Source organism: Typopeltis vanoorti, chromosome 15 (genome assembly GCF_054136105.1).
Source record: "Typopeltis vanoorti isolate ZY-2024b chromosome 15, IOZ_Tvanoo_1.0, whole genome shotgun sequence".
In the NCBI taxonomy this organism is placed as follows: Eukaryota; Metazoa; Arthropoda; class Arachnida; order Uropygi; family Thelyphonidae; genus Typopeltis; species Typopeltis vanoorti.
This window is the reverse complement of record NC_143563.1, coordinates 17,694,214-17,711,112: the sequence shown is the minus strand read 5'-3', so window position 1 is coordinate 17,711,112 and position 16,899 is coordinate 17,694,214. Positions and strand designations below refer to the sequence as shown.

Here is a 16,899-nt window from a genome sequence, read left to right as displayed (position 1 = left end):
TACTCCAAAGCTTTTGACTGTGTTCAGCATATGAAATTGTGGGAGGTAATGAAATTAATGGGTTTTCCTCAATACATTATCGAGTTAATAGCTAACTTGTACGGTAACTAGGAATCCACTTTAAGAACAGGTGTTGGATTAACTGAATGATTTCAGGGTAGCAACGGAGTTAGGCATGGATGCCTACTTTCTCCTCTCTTCTTTAATATCTATGCTGAGGTCATCATGTGTGAAGTATTGGATGAGCTTAACACAGGAATTAAGATAGGTTGCCAGCATGGTTGGCCGAGTAGTTAGCCTACCTGCTCTCTGACCAGCAGGTCATGGGTGTTTGTGATTGTCTTTAGATGGGAGATGAACTTCATCGCCCAGTGTGATACCACTACCAGGCCCGAAGTGGCAAGAAAAAGTTCTGTGTTTGGTCTCTAGAGTAGAGTTTCTGGAATATGTAAAAATGAGTGGGAACTATATAAAAAATAAATAAAAAAAAAAGTAGCAGGTTGATCAGTAATCTGAGGTACATTGATGATACAGTATACTTTTGTAAGGAAGAATTAATATGAATCCTTAACAAAGTTACTGAGATCAGTAAGAACAGAGGACTTTAACCTCCATCCTAGCAAGACAAAGATTATTGTTTTAAAAGGAAATGTACCTTAGCAGAGAAAGAATGAATTAAGGAAGTCTGTTCTTTCTGGGATTCATTATAAATGTGAAGAATTGCTGTTCAGAGGACATCAGAAGAAGAAGAAGATTAGGAATGGCTAAACAACAGTCAGAGACTTAACTGGATGGATGGATCTATCTTCACAAGAACAAAGTTGAGAATTTGGATACAACTGCTTTTCCAAGAACAACATATGGATGAGCAACTTGGAACCTAAAGAATTCTGATAGGAAAAGGATAGTTGCTTTGTGGATGTGGTGTTACAAAAGACTGCTGACAATATCATATACTGAAGGGCAGTCAAATGGATGGATGGATGCTAGAAAAGATCGACAGAACTTTAAGACTCCTTAAAGATATTGACAGCAGAAAGCTGAAATACCTTGGCAACATTGAAAGGAGTGTTTCCAAATTCCCGACATTTTGGAATACTAATACTTGAGTTGGAATATGAAATATTTATTTAAAATATTACTGTTAGAACATTTTAAATAAATTTTATTTGCGAACCAGTTCATTTTATTTCAGACAATCTATAAAAAAAATATTAAAATATGTATTTATTAAAAATTTTCCTGACCAAATTTTCTCAGGATTTGGGAACGGGAAAACGAAAAAATTCCCGAGAATGGGTGGGAGGGAATTCCTGCCCGGAAACCCTAATTAATTGAAAGGCTGGAAGAAGGACTTCTCAAAACACTAATAGAAGGTAAAGTTCTTGGAAAAAGAGGTAGACCTTCATTGAAATGGATGGATGGATGGTATGTCTGGAGTGACTGATCTTCAGAAAGTTGAAGATTCTAGAAAAGCATACAACAGGACCATCTGGCAAGGACTGATGTGGAATATTACCAAGGAAAGGAGTGACCATACAGCTTGTGATGATGGCCTGTGAGCAGATGGATGATAGAATTTGTTATTTTCACGTTTGTTTCTTTACAATGCAGGGAGGTTGTGCCTAAGTTACTGGAGAAAAAAATCCTGTTTTCTTTGCTCGAAATCACTTAATCTTGAAAAAGGCTTAATAAAGTTCCGCTCTTCACATATAGAAATTGAACCCAGGCAATAATGCATTGTGAAGTCACTCATCCATGGCTGCATCCAAAAAAAAAAAGATGTTTGGGGGTGGGGGATTTTTCAATTTCGATGTCATAAATTTCATAACAAATAACCAAACTTTATATAACGTAACATGTTATAAATACTTAAGAATAAAGAGCTAATAAGCTTCATTTCGGCAATGAAAACATTACTTAAATTAAGGGGATATTAAATCCCGCATAGTTTTAAAACCGAATAAGAAACTCAAAGATCAGAATCAGAGAGTTTCTTGCCGAATATAGTAAACTATAAAGTATCGGTGACACTAGCGTTAGCCAATGCAAGTGATCCTAGTATGTAGTACAATACCGGGCAGCTCGTTTGCAACGAGCATGAGACAACTGTATGAGGCAACGCTAGTGTCGCTGATACTTTATAGTTTACTATATTCGGCAAGAAACTCTCTGATTCTGATCTTTGAGTTTCTTATTCGGTTTTAAAACTATGCGGGATTTATCATCATCATCATCATCATCAAATTCCTGCCATGTACCCTCAAGGGGTGTACAGGATATGACAGTACTACATGAAAAAATTACATCATTACTAACTTCCTATCTACAATTTTCCTCCAAATCAGTCTGTTACTTGTCAAGACTCCAACATTATCAGATCTTATATTTCTATCGTCTAAGGCACTTTGTACAGTATCAATCCACCTATATCTTGGTCTTCCTCTGGGTCGTTTTCCTGCCAACCTGGCAGAGAACACTTGTTTTGCTAATCTTTCCTCTCCCATTCTATTTAAGTGACCATACCATCTGAGATTAGCTCTGCTAACACATTCCTGGATGCTGACAATGTCAAGTTCTTTCCTAATATCCTCATTTTTAATATGATATTGCCATTGATGCCATCTGTTCACGCCTCTAATCTTTCTCAGGACTCTCATATCTGCGGTCTCTAGTCTTTGGTCAAGTGTTTTACTTCTGACCCAGCTCTCAGATCCATAAGTTAAAATTGGTTTGAACACTGTCTTGTATACAGCTAATTTAGTGTTCCGACTAATTTCTTTCTTATTCCATATGAATTTATTCAATTGACTTCCCACGATACCAGCTTTGCTGATTCTGTTGTCTATTTCTATATTTAGTTTACAATCTTCAGTAAAAATTGTGCCTAAGTAGCTGAAATGTTTTACTTGTTCCACAGGTTCTCCATTCACAACACAGTTGACATTTTCAATGATTCTGCCTATTTTCATTGTCTTTGTCTTTTTATTGCTGACCTTCATACCATATCTATTACAACAGCTATTCAATTTAGTCAGAGAATCTTGCAGACTTGTAGCGGATTTATTTAGAAGTATAACATCATCTGCATAAAGCAAAGAGCTGACATTAACATCTCCAATTTTGATATCAGGTTTAATACCACATTCCTTCATAATGTGATCCATATAGATAATGAATAACAGAGGGGATAATGTACATCTTTGTCTCACACCAGATTTAACATTAAACCATCTTCCTGTACTTCCTTCAATTCTAACTGCTGACTCACAACTCAAATAAAGACTAAGTATTGCTTGATATAATGCCCCATTGACACCATATAACTGCAGCGTATTGAATAGCTTCTCTCTTGGCACCTTGTCATATGCCTTTTCCAAATCGACAAAACTTAAATACAGATCTTTGTTATATTCCCATGCTTTCTCGACTATTTGTCGTAAAGTGAAGATCTGATCCTGACAGCCTCTATTTGGCCTGAATCCAGCTTGTTCTTCACCAAGCTTTTCTTCCACAATTCTTCTCAACTGTTTCTCAAGTATACTTGCATAGATCTTTCCAGGAACACTCAGTAGAGAAATACCTCTGTAATTCTCACATTCAGTTTTATTTCCCTTTTTATATATGGGTACTATGAGAGCTCTACTCTAATCATCGGGAATTCGTCCCTCTGCCCAGGCTTTCTGAACTATGCAGTGCAGCCACTGTAAGACTCTTATACCACCATATTTCTGATCGAATATCATCTACTCCTGCTGCCTTTCCACATTTCAAGCCTTTGATGGCTTTTTCTACTTCAAGTATGGATATGTATTCCTGACTGCATGCCTGGTCAGTGTTGTTTACCACTGTGCTGTCATCACTGCTTGTTTCATTTAGCAGTTTTTCAAAGTAATTACTCCATACTTCAAGGATATCTTTTTCTCCTGTTTTCATTTCACCTTTATCATCTCTAATTCCTTTTACAGCACTCTTTCCTCCATTCCTAAGCTTCTTCAACAACCTCCAGAATATTTTGCCACCTTCTTGATATTTATTTTCTATATTCTTGCCAAAGCCCTCCCATGACTTTTGTTTAGCTAGTTTTACACACTGTTTAGCTTTCTTACATTTGTCTCTGTATTCTGTAAGAGTAAAAGCTGACTTATTTGCCAAGAACTTTTGATATGCTTTCTTCTTTTCCTTCACTGCCTCTTTAACTTCCTGTGTCCACCAGGGAGTTCTGATTTTTTTATCCTTGCACACAACCTCACCACATGCCTCTCTGGCAGAATCAATCAATGTTTCCTTCAGAGTTTGCCACTGAATCTCCAAGGTTTGATTCCTGTTCTCAAACTCTTTCATTTTCTTTTCATTAATATTTCTGTATTTTAGTCTACAGTTCACATCTGAGAGCTGCTCAACTTTTATTCGCTTTAAAACTTTCTTACATGTTATTCTTTTCAATATGAAATTCAATTTTATCCTGCTCAAGACTAAATAGTGATCACTTCCAATTTCAAATCCTCTGTACACTCTGGTGTCCTGCACCAGGGAGAAAACATCACTATCAACAATAACATAGTCAATGAGACTTTTCTTATTCCTAGCCTCCTCTCTACATGTGAATTTCTGCACATTTCTATGTTGGAACATGGTGTTAGTAATAACCAGTCCATGTCCTGAGCAGAAATCCAACAGATATTTGCCATTATTATTAGCTTTGCTCTTTTCTCCAAATTTTCCCAAAATATTTTTGTATGTCTCACAATCATTTCCTACTCTGCTATTTAGATCCCCAACAAGGACCAACTTTTCCTTTTTCATTGTGTCAGTTGCTTTTTCTAAAGCCTCAAAAAATTCCTCCACTTCTACCTTAGTAGAACCTTCTGTGGGACCATAGGCACAAATAAGTCTCATTGTCTAGTTCCCCATTCTCATATTTGCCCACATTACTCTACTTGAGACTGACTGCCATTCAAGAAGATTAGCCTCGTATTTTGTGTTGAATACTATGGCTACTCCTTCTTTTCCTTGATTGTCATTGCCTGAATATAACATTTTGTATTTATTGCTCAGAAAGATCTCACCAGTTTTGGTCTTTTTTGTTTCAGTCACCCCTGTTATGTCGATCTGGTACTTATCTAATTCCTCAGCTAGCTCCATTTCTTTGAAATTCAGGCTTCTTACGTTGATAGTACCAATCTTTAACTCTGGTGATGTTGAGTTGGGGTTTGTTTTCAGATTTGTTCCAGTAGCTGACTTTTCGCTGTTCGCCCTGGTTCCCTCGCGAAAACAACGGGGGCCTTGTTTAACCAGGCGACGGCTCAGCCTGCATGAAATTTTGTCATGTTGTACCATCATTTTTTATTTTGGTTTAACCAATAAGAATACAATTTGGTCGGTTAAATCCCAAATTGCCAGCCCATCCTCGTTCGTTCAGTATCAAAGTAGATACCCAACAGGGTGCACCACGAGAAGGTGAGGATTGGACATTAGGTCAGAAGCCCTGGTCGGTTCTCCGCATTCCTTTAAAGGCTATGTGGAGGTCTCCTCTCAGTTATACGGCTTTGACCCTTAAGCATCCCTTGCGGGATTTAATATTCCCTTAATTTAAGTAATGTTATAAATATTTATATTTCTAGTGAAGTTCATGGAGATTTCATTGGAATGGTAGGCTTTGAAAGTAATATTGGTGTTAAATGCATTACACATAGAATATGCATGTAATTCAGTTTTAGTGTGGTGCCTTTATCTGCAGAAATTTTACACTTCTGAAAGTGACTCGCAATAATGAGCACAATGAAATGATCTACGTCGCAAAACATCTCTGTATGAGACTTGCATAGGGAGAAAAAAAAAAGCTTACTTGCTACCTGAGTGGAGAAGAATAATGTCTAAAGTGATTCAAATGCATGCTACATTTTCAAGCATACTGAATTAAGAATATATTTCTGGAACTGAACTGCATGATGATAAACTTTCTTGTTATGTATTTGTATTCTCAAGAATTGAAAAGGTTACGTTATTACTAATTTCGTCCATGTTGTCCTGTTATCCATTAATACTCCAATATTGTCAGATCCCATATCTTGGTCTTCTTGTGGGTCTCTTTCTTGTCATCCTGCCATCAAACACCTTAACATTAAGTTACTATACCATCTGAGATTAGCTCTGCTCACACATTGCTAACAATATCATGTTCATTTATAATATGGTGTGGTGCAAAAAAAAAAAAAAAAAAAAAAAAAAAAAAAAAAAAAACACTGAACTTCAACATTGCCCTTCAGTACATTCATTATGAGATGTGCCATTCAACTGCATACACATTAATAGAAGAGCATGTGTAGCATCTGCACCATTACATTTAACTGTAGCAATGGTGTTGATGTTGGCAGAAAACATGCTTTTTTTTTAGCATTATTTTCATTCATCCAGAGTTGGTAGAGGAACAAATGGTCCAAGCCTACAACATGTTTGTGAACAGTTTGTTCGTCAATTTCTTAAGCATACCCTAAGCAATAGTGTCATCATTGTCTTAATTGAGAGGTTCCAATGTACAAGGAGTGTTCCACTGCAATGCAAAGGACATTCAGTGAGACCATGAACTGTTAACATAAATGAGAATCACAGGTGTGTGCTGGAGCAAATGTTACAGTCTCCAAAATGCAGTCAACACCGAACAGTGATAAAACTTGGGATACTGAGGTAGTCACTACACAGAATCCTTAAGGAGCTGGGCGCCTTTTCGTACATCATTCAGGTGGGTCAGTGTTTAACAGCAATTTTTCCAGTTCATTACCATGTGAACTAAAATGCATTGAATATTTTAAGAATTGGCTAATCAGTTGGAATGTGGAATTACAACATAAATCGAGAAATGTTTTACTGCTTCTTAACAGTTGCTTAGGAGGTCAGTGCAGAAGTTTAATTTTTTATAGGTAGTGCAGTTTATGGTCAATAGTTGGCAAGGAATGAGCAGCAATACCATTCAAAACTGTTTTGTTCATTTAATCATGCATGTGCCAGATACTGCCAGTAGTCAAAATGACATCTCATTTGATATGAACCACATCAAAAATTTTGAAGAGCTTGAATCCATTGACACCAGTCTTCAATACTAGAATGAAAATGAAGATTTTGAGTAGAAAATATTTCATCTAAGAAGGCAATGCTATATCTGCACTTAATACTTGCACTGATTTTATTTGCAGTCAATCAAAAAAAAGGGGGGGGGGAAGAGGGAGGGAACTAAGCTTAATCAATTCCAACAACATCATTCACTGCTAAGAACTGCAGATGTGATTAATACATATAAATGAAATTATTTGGAGTGCTTAAAGGTCAAAGCTGCATAACTAGGAGGAGACATCCACGTAACCTTTTAAGGAATGCAGAGAACTAACCAGGAATTCTGATCTAATGTCCAATCCTCCTTCTCATGGTGTGCCCTGTTAGGTATCTACTTGGATACTGAAAGAAAGAGTTTGGGCTGGCAGTTAGCCAACCAAATTGTATTCTTGTTGGCTTAAACCACAAAACAAAAGTGTTGCCCAGTTAAACAAGGATCCTGTTGTTTTTGTCAGGATACCAGGGCAAACAGTGCAAAGTTAGCAACTGGAACATATCTCAGTTCAACATCAATAGTTCATGCTTGGTACAAGGATGAACTATTGATGTCTAGTTCTTAACGGATCTATTATGTAGATCAGTTAAGAACTAGATCTACATAATAGGCATAACTGAAACAAAGAAGACAAAAACAGGTGAGATCTTTCTGAGTAACAAAATACAAAATGTCATATTTAGTCATCACAGTCGGTGAAAAGAGGGAGTAGCTATACTATTCAACACTAAATATGAGGATACTCTTCCTGAATGTAAGTGATAACAAGTAGAGTGATGTAGGCAAATATCAGAATGGGGGAACTGGATAATGGGACTTATTTGTGCGTATTGCCCCATAGAAGGCAGCTGATACACTGAATAAAGAAAAGTTGTTCCCTCTTGGAGATTTAAACAGCAGAGTAGGAGATAATTACCTGATATATAGAAATGTTTGGGAAAATTTTGGAGAAAAGAGCAAATCTAATAATAATGATTAGCACCTGCTGGATTTCTATTCAGGACATGGACTAGTTAAGATAAACACCACGTTCCAACATCAAAATGTGCAGAAACTCATATGAAGAAAAGATGCAAGCAATAAGGGAAGTCTCATTAACTATGTTATAGGTGATAGCAACGTTTTCCCACTGGTTCAAGACACGAGTATACAGAGGATTTGAAATATGAAGTCATCACTATTTAGTTTTGAGAAGAATATAATTGAACTTCATGTTGAAAAGAAGAGTGTGTACGAAAATTTTTATAAGAATCAAAGTTGAGTAGCTTTCAGAGGTTAACTTGTAGACTAAAATACACATACATCATTGAAGAAAAAATGAAAGAGTTTGAAAACAAGAACAAACTTGGAGATTCATTGGCATAACCTGAAGAAAACATCGTTTGATTCAGAGGCATGCACTGAAGTTGTAAGGATAGAAAAATCAGAACTCCATGGGGGACTCAGGAAGTTAAAGAAGCAGTCAAGGAAAAGAAAAATGCATATCAAAAGTTCCTGACAAGTAAGTCAGCTTGTACTCGTAGAGAATACAGAGAAAATTTAAGTTTTACACACTGCTTTTTTTTTTTTTTCAACAAAAGTCACACTAAGACTTTGGTAAGAACATTGAAAATAATTATCAGGAAGGTGGCAAAATATTATGGAGGCTATTGAAAAAGCTTAGAAATGGAGGAAGTGTACTCTAAAATAATTGGAGATGAAAGGTGGCATGAAGATCGAAAATTATAATATTCTGGATGTTTGGAGTAATTACTTTCAAATATTGCTAAATTAATCAAGCAGTGGAATGTCAGCATGTTGCTAGGAAATGCTCAACAGGAATGTAATTAGGGAATACATATCTATATTTGAAGTAGAAAAAGTTGTCAAAATCCTAAAAATATGGAATGGTCTGGAATGGAAAAATTCAACCAGAAATGCTCAAATACAGAGGTATAAAAGTATTACACTGCACTGACTGCATTTCATAATTTAGAAGGCCTGGTCAGAGAGTCAAATTCCAGATGATTGGAGGCAAACTCCCATAATACCCATTTATGAAAAAGGAAATAAATCTGAATGTGAGAATTTTAGAGATATTTTTATAATGTGTGTTCGTGATAAGATTGATGCAAGTAAACTTGAGAAATGGCTAAAAAAAAATTGTGGAAAGGAAGCTTTTTGAAGAACAAGCTGGATTCAACTCAAATAGAGATTGTGATGAGCAGATTTTTCACTTTAATACAAATAGTTCAGAAATCTTGAGAATATAACAGGGCTTTGTATTTAAGTTTCTTAGATCTGGAAAAGGCATATGACAAGGTAGAAGAGGAAAACTGTTCAAAACGCTACAGTTAAATGGTGTAAATGGGATATTCATTGAGCAATACATAGTCTCTATTGTAGCTGTGAGCCAGCAGTTACAATTATACAGAAAGATGGTTTGATATTAAATTAGGAGTGCAACAAGTGTGCTCATTATTTCCACTGTTATTCATTATCTATATGGATTGCATGAAGGAAAGTGGTATTAAATCTGATATCAAAATTGGCAATGTTAATCTTAGCTTTTTATTTTATGTTGTTCATCCTCATCAAATTCCTGATATGTACCCTCAAGGAGTGTACAGGATATGATAGTACTACGTGAAAAACTTACATCATTACTCACTTCCTATCTACAATTTTCCTCCAAATCTGTCTGTTACTTGTCTAGACTCCAACATTATCAGATCTTATATTTCTGTCTTCTAAGGTACTTTTTACTGTATCAATCCACCTATATCTTGGTCTTCCTCTGGGTCTTTCCTCTCCCATTCTGTTTAAGTAACCATACCACCTGAGATTAGCTCTGCTAATACATTCCTGGATGTGGACAATATAGAGTTCTTTCCTAATATCCTCATTTTTAATATGATATTGCCATTGATGCCATCTGATGCCCCTAATCTTTCTCAGGACTCTCATATCTGTGGTCTCTAGTCTTTGGTCAGTGTTTTACTTCTGACCCAGCTATCACATCCATAAGTTAAAATTTGTTTGAACACTGTCTTGTATGCAGCTAATTTAGTGTTGTGACTAATTTCTATCTATTCTATATAAATTTATTCAGTTGACTTCCTACCATACCAGCTTTGTTGATTCTGCTTGTCTATTTCCACATTTAATTTACTATCTTCACTAAAAATCCTGTTAAGTAGCTGAAATTTTTACTTGTTCTATAAGTTCATCATTCAGGATAGAGTTGATGTTTACATTGTCTTTGTCTTGTTATTGCTGACCTTCATACCAAATGTATTACAACAGTTATTCATTTTAGTCAGGGAATCTTGCAGACTTGTACCGGATTTATTTAAAAGTATAACACCATTCTGCATAAAGTTTCCAGTTCTGATTTCATGTTTAATACCACTTTCCTTCATAATGTGATCCATATAGATAATGAATAACAGAGGGGATAATGTACATCCTTGTCTCACACCAGATTTAACATTAAACCATCTTCCTGTACTTCCTTCAATTCTAACTGCTGACTTACAACTTATATAAAGACTTATTATTGTTTGATATAATGCCCCATTGACACCATATAACTGTAGCGTGTTGAATAGCTTCTCTCTTGGCACCTTGTCATATGCCTTTTCCAGATCTTCAAAACTTAAATACAGATCTTTGTTATATTCCCATGCTTTCTCAACTATTTGTCGTAAAGTGAAGATCTAAGATTTATGCAAGTGTACTTGCATAAATCTTACCAGGAACACTCAGTAGGGAAATACCTCTGTAATTCTCACATTCAGCTTTATTTCCCTCTTTATATATGGGTACTATTAGAGCTCTACTCCAATCATCAGGAATTTGTCCCTCTGTCCAGGCCTTCTGAACTATGCAGTGTAGCCACTGTGAGACTTTCCTACCTCCATACTTGAGCATTTCTGGTCGAACATTCATCTACTCCTGATTCTTTCACACATTTCAGGCTTTTGATACTTTTTCTACTTTAAGTATGGATATGTGTTCCTGATTCCATGCCTGTTGAGTGTTTTTTAACCACTCTGCTGTCATTGATTGTTTCATGTAGCAATTTTTCGAAGTAATTACTCCATACATCTTTCGAAGTAATTACTCCATACATCAAGGATATCTTTTTTTCTCAGTTTTCATGTCACCTTTATCATTGCTAATTCATTTTACAGCACTCTTTCTTTCATTTGTGAGCTTTTTCAACAGCCTCCAGAATATTTTGCCACCTTCTTGATATTTATTTTCTATATTCTTACCAAAGTCCTCCCATGACTTTTGTTTAGCTTTCTTGCATTTGTCTCTGTATTCTCTAAGAGCACAAGCTGACTTATTTGCAGGAACTTTTGGTATGCTTTCTTCTTTTCCTTCACTGCCTCTTTAACTTTCTGTGTCCACCATAGAGTTCTGATTTTTCTATCATTGCAGAGGCCCTCCCCACATAACTCTCTGGCTGAATCAATCAACATTTTCTTCAAGGTTTGCCACTGAATCTCCAAGGTTTGGTTCCTGTTCTCAAAGTCTTTCATTTTTACTTGAATAATGTTATTTTAGTCAACAGTTCACATCTGAAAGCTGCTCAACTTTTATTCACTTTAAAACTTTCTTACATGTTCTTATTTTCAATATGGAATTCAGTTTTATCTTGCTCAAGACTGAATGGTGATCAATTTCAAATCCTCTGTATGTTCTAGTGTCCTGTACCACTAAGAAAACATGACTATCAACAATAACATGGTCAATGAGACTTTTCTTATTCCTTGGCTCTTCTCTCCATGTGAATTTGTGAACATTTTTGTGTTGAAACATTGTGTTAGTAATAACAAGTACATGTCCTGAACAGAAATTCAACAGGTATTTGCCATTATTATTAGCTTTTGCTCTTTTCTCCAAATTTTCCCAAAATATTTTTGTATGTCTGACAATTATTTTCTGCTCTTCTGTTTAGATCCCCAACAAGGACCAAAAAGTTTTCCTTTTTCATTGTTATTTTGCTTTATGCTGTTATACTTCTAAATAATTTCAGTACAAGTCTGCAAGATTATCTGACTAAATTGAATAACTCTTGTAATAAATTTGGTATGAAAATCAGCAATAAAAATACAAAGAGTGAAAATAGGCAGAAATATTGTAAACATAATCTGCACTCTGAATGTGAACCTGTAGAAGAAGTAAATCATTTCTACTATATAGGTGTCATTTTTAGTCAAAGTGGCAAATTAAATATGGAAATAGTCATAGGATTAAAAAAGCCACTAAGTAGGAAGTCAACTGAATAAATTTATATGGATTTGAGATAGAAATTGATCAAAATACTAAATTAGCTATAGTTCGCCCACAGTTTGTAGGTCTCTCTCCTTGGCATCTTGCCAAGAATAGTCAATTCATGCTGAAGGGGAGAAAGAAATGGAGGACGTACAAATTGGTCGCCAACATATGAAATCACGTGCTTTAAAATTTCCAACTGTTATACAAGCAACATAGTTAACTACAATGATCATAAAAGAGAAGTTAATTTTCCAATGTGTAATAATAAACAACTCATCCCACAATACGGACTGATTACCCTGTTATCGGAATGGATTCTCCTCCTGTTGACATTCGCAGAAATGTCGAAGGGTCTCGAATCTGTGGACAGACTATATATACAAGACAATGTTCAAACCAATTTTGACTTATAGATCTGTGAGCTTGTTTTGAAATAAAACACTTGATCAAAGACTGGAGACTATGTGTATGAGAGTACTGAGAAAGATCATGGGAGTGATCAGATGGCATTAATGGTATCACATTAAAAAATGAGGATATTAGAAAATAACTCGAGATTGTTAGCATTCATGAATGTGATACCAGAGCTTGGTGACACAAAGAAAGGCTCTCCATTCCACTTGGCCTTTTGTCCTTTCCTTCAGTAATTGTAAGTTCAAGTTGGTAATTCTTTTATGTTGTCTATCCAACTCTTTTGTAGTCTTCCTCTTCTTCTCATTCCTTCAATCTTCCCCACAAAAGTTTCCAGTGATTCATCAGCTCACATATTCTGTCCAAAGTACATCAACTTCTTTTAAGCGATCATTGCCTCCAAGGAGCATTCTGTCTTTATATTCTCTGAAACTTTCTTATTGATCATTCTCACAGTCCACGAGATTCTTAATAATTCATCTTTCACATCCATGCATCACTACTGGAAATACCATTGCTTTGATAATTCCAACTTACTAACATAGTGATCTTTCATAATTTTTGTCAAATTTAACATAGCTTTTTTTTTTCCCCCATGACTGTCCTCCTTTTAATTTCACTTCACATTTACTTATCATTTCTGATTCTGGACCCCATTGGCAGCTGTTCCATTGCTGATATTACTTTACTTTTCATTATCATGAGTTCCTCAACAAATTCTCTCCTTTCAAATTCTCCTTCTATATTATTATCTTTCTTGCACAAATCCTCTACATACTCTTTATCTTTTTTTCATTGCTTCTTCTTCCATCAGACATTTTCTCAAATTACTTTTTATAGCTCCTAATCTAGGGATAAACTTCCCTGTAACATCATTTATTTTTCTAAACAGATCTCTTGTTCTACCATAATATTGCTTTCTTTAGTTTCCTTGCACCTTTTGTTTAGATGTTTTTCCTTATCTTTCCTAGCCTGTCTTTGAAAATCTGCACTCAGTTGTCTAACTCTTTCTTTGTTTCTATGAAGTTTCATTTTTCTTCTTTCCTCTGCTATCTGAATAGCTTCTTCTGATAACCATTTACAATCATTCTTTCTTCTTGCTTTACTTAGAGTCTTCTTTGCTGCTTCTATGACTGTATATTTTGTTTCTTTCTGACTTCTACTTTAAATGCTTCATTTATAGGATTTAAATCAAATCTGATATTACTGTCCTTTTGTTTCTTCTTAGCCCTTAATTTCAATTTAACTTCAGCTATCAATAATTCATGATCTGTCTCACAGTCTGTACCATGTAGTGTTTTGCTGCTTGGATAGCACTCCTCCTCCTCCACCTTCTGCTGGCAAGAACATAATCTGTCTGATTTCTGTATTCTCCATTTGATGAAGTCCATGCGTACAAATCACTTTTATGTTGTTGAAAGCAAGTGTTTGCAATAAAGCAGCTATTCTCAACACAAAACTAACTTCCATCCTTTCGCTTGCTTCATTCCTCAGTCCTAAACCAAATTTTCCAGTGATGCCTCGTTCTTCTTTTTCACTCACTTTTGCATTCCAGTTACCTTATATCAAGAGAAAATCTGTTTTATCAGTAGCATATACTACTTGTTGCAAGCTGCTGGAAAATTCATTGACCTCATCTTCACTTGAATCACTAGTGGGTGCATACACCTGTATGAGTGTAACATCCACTGGGTTGCAACAACCCAAAATGTATTTTCTGTATTCTCTTCTAACTATAAATGCTACTTCATTTCTTTGAAGGTTTTTTTCATGTCCAGAGTAATACATCATGAAATCATCATAGACAGGAATGGGTCAAAGTGACCCATTCCTGTCTATCTCATTTCACTGATTCCTAACATCTTAACTCGAGTTCTCATTTCCTCACCAGTTCCAATTGTCCTTGATACATGCTTCTTGCATTCCATGTTCCTACTTTATCTAAATCAGTAAAGCATAGGCATCTTCTGAGATTAACTCTATCAGAAGTTGAACTTCTAGAAGGCTTTGATTCATCTTCATCATTGGAAGTTCCTCTCTGCTCTTCCACAGTAGCCATTTCATTCCTTCTGACCTGGGTGTTCCATCTTCCAGCACTCTATCACAATAACTAAAGCCTCTGTGCATAAGATTTTCTTGGCAAAATATACACAGAAGTGGTTTGCCATTGCCCTCTTCTGAGTTTGTTTAGCCTACTAGGTAGGCTAAACAAAGTGCAAGAGATGAAGAAAAGTAAAATAGGAAATATTGGGGAGGGGGAGAAGGGTTCGCCACTCCTGTACTCACTAAAGTTCCTTGAAGTGCTCAGATAGGTGTGGCCACTTAAAAGAATGGGAAGGGAAAAAATTAACAAAACAAGTATGCCATGTTTGCAGGAAAAAGACTCAGAGGAAGATCAAGATATAGGTGAATTGATACAATAAAAAAAAAAGACAATTTTATATTTCTGTCTTATAAGACAGAAATATAAAATCTGATAATGTTGGAGTCTTGAAAGATAACAGATTAATTTATAGGAAAATTATCTATCAGAAGTTTGTAATGTTTTCATGTATTACTATCATAATATCATGTACACTCTGAGAGTACGTGAAAGGAATTTATTATTTTTATGGTAAATATTTTATTTTAATTAAAAGCAATTTAAACACTTAATATGCAATTGTGTTTAGGTGAGGCAACCCACCTAATTGGGTCAAATTATGCAATTCCTGATGTGGTCCATTTAACCAAAATCCATTGTATTTGTAGGGAGACTGGTTAAGAAAAGGTCCAGCGTGTTGAGAGAATGATAAGGATTAATTATGTAGAATTGTTTTGAAGAAAATTTATTGCCAAATTTTTAATAATGTGATGATGATAAGAATAGCTAACCTTATGTATACTAATGTTAATTATCACTCTAACATAATTAATGAAAATATTACTTTTTTTCATTGGTTTTTTTTTTTTTTTTTTGTTTATTTTCAGTCCAGTACTTCAAATCTTATAGAATGTCTTACCTTTTTATTTCAACTTAGTTTTTTGATATTAGGAAAGGTGAGTGTTCTCAAATGTTTAAATTGTTATATTTCTTTTACATTTGTTTATTTTTTTTAAAAAAAACATTTTTTCTAGTTAATGTGTGCATGAATAAAAGTATAGTAATGACATTCTCTTCATTTAATACTTTAATCTCATCAGAGTTTTTTTATATTTTTTTAAAAGTCTTCTCATTGCTTTTCAAAATGCAACTAAAATGTAAGCCTTTGTTGTATGCCTAAGTTTGCAAGAAAGCATCTTCATATACTTCCTTGAATTCTAACTGCAGAATTACAATTTAAGTATAGACTGCTCTTCGGCATAATGTTCCATTTATACCACATGATTATAATGATTTGAATATCTTTTCACTTACACCTTGTTATATGCCTTTTCCAAGTCTACAGACTTAAATTCAGATCCCTGTTAAGTTGCTCTTCAACAGTTTATCCACATAAATTCTTTCTGAAACACTCACTAGAAATCCTCTGTAAATCTCATGTTCAGTTTTTTTTTTTTTTACTTGTAGATTAACATTCTCTCGTTTTTCTCTCTATGCCTCTCATTGCATCTGTTGACTTGCAAGGAAATTTTAATAATGTTTTCTTGTTTTCAGAGCTGCCTCTTTAACATTTTGGGTCTACGGTGAAGTTTATATTTTGCTGTCCTGGCTGAATCAATCAGTGTTTGCTCTGGTTCCCTGATGAAAACATTGGGGATTTTATATGGCCAAGCAATGCTTTATTTGGCACAACATTTTATTATTCTGTATCATCATGTTGAGTTTATCATTAGCCAATAAAGAATACTGTTTGGTCAGTTAGATTCCAAATAACCAACCCATTTTGGTTTGTTCGGTATTGATGAATTCCTTCTAACAAAGCATACTATGAAAAGATGGAGATTGAACATTAGGTTAGCAATTCTGGCCATTTCTCCACATTCCTTAAAAGGCTTTGTAAAAGTCTCTTCCAAGCTATTCGAATTCGATTCTAAGCAACCTCTGTCACTTCAATAATTTAATGTATATAAATGCATATGTTAAAATAGTGAACTGGGAAAAAAAATGAAGTAATAAGTAGATTTTAAAAATA

At 35.0% G+C, this 16,899-nt stretch overlaps 1 protein-coding gene across 1 annotated transcript in view; it reads left to right on the top strand.

The window, feature by feature from the left end:
- The window catches only part of mrn (general transcription factor IIH subunit 4 marionette), a 126,719-nt gene that overhangs the window by 58,438 nt on the left and 51,382 nt on the right, over positions 1-16,899 (top strand). Inside the window, exon 8 of the mRNA XM_090404878.1 lies at positions 15,755-15,823. Coding sequence (XP_090261004.1) covers positions 15,755-15,823 — 69 coding nt within the window. The remainder of the gene's footprint in view (positions 1-15,754; positions 15,824-16,899) is intronic.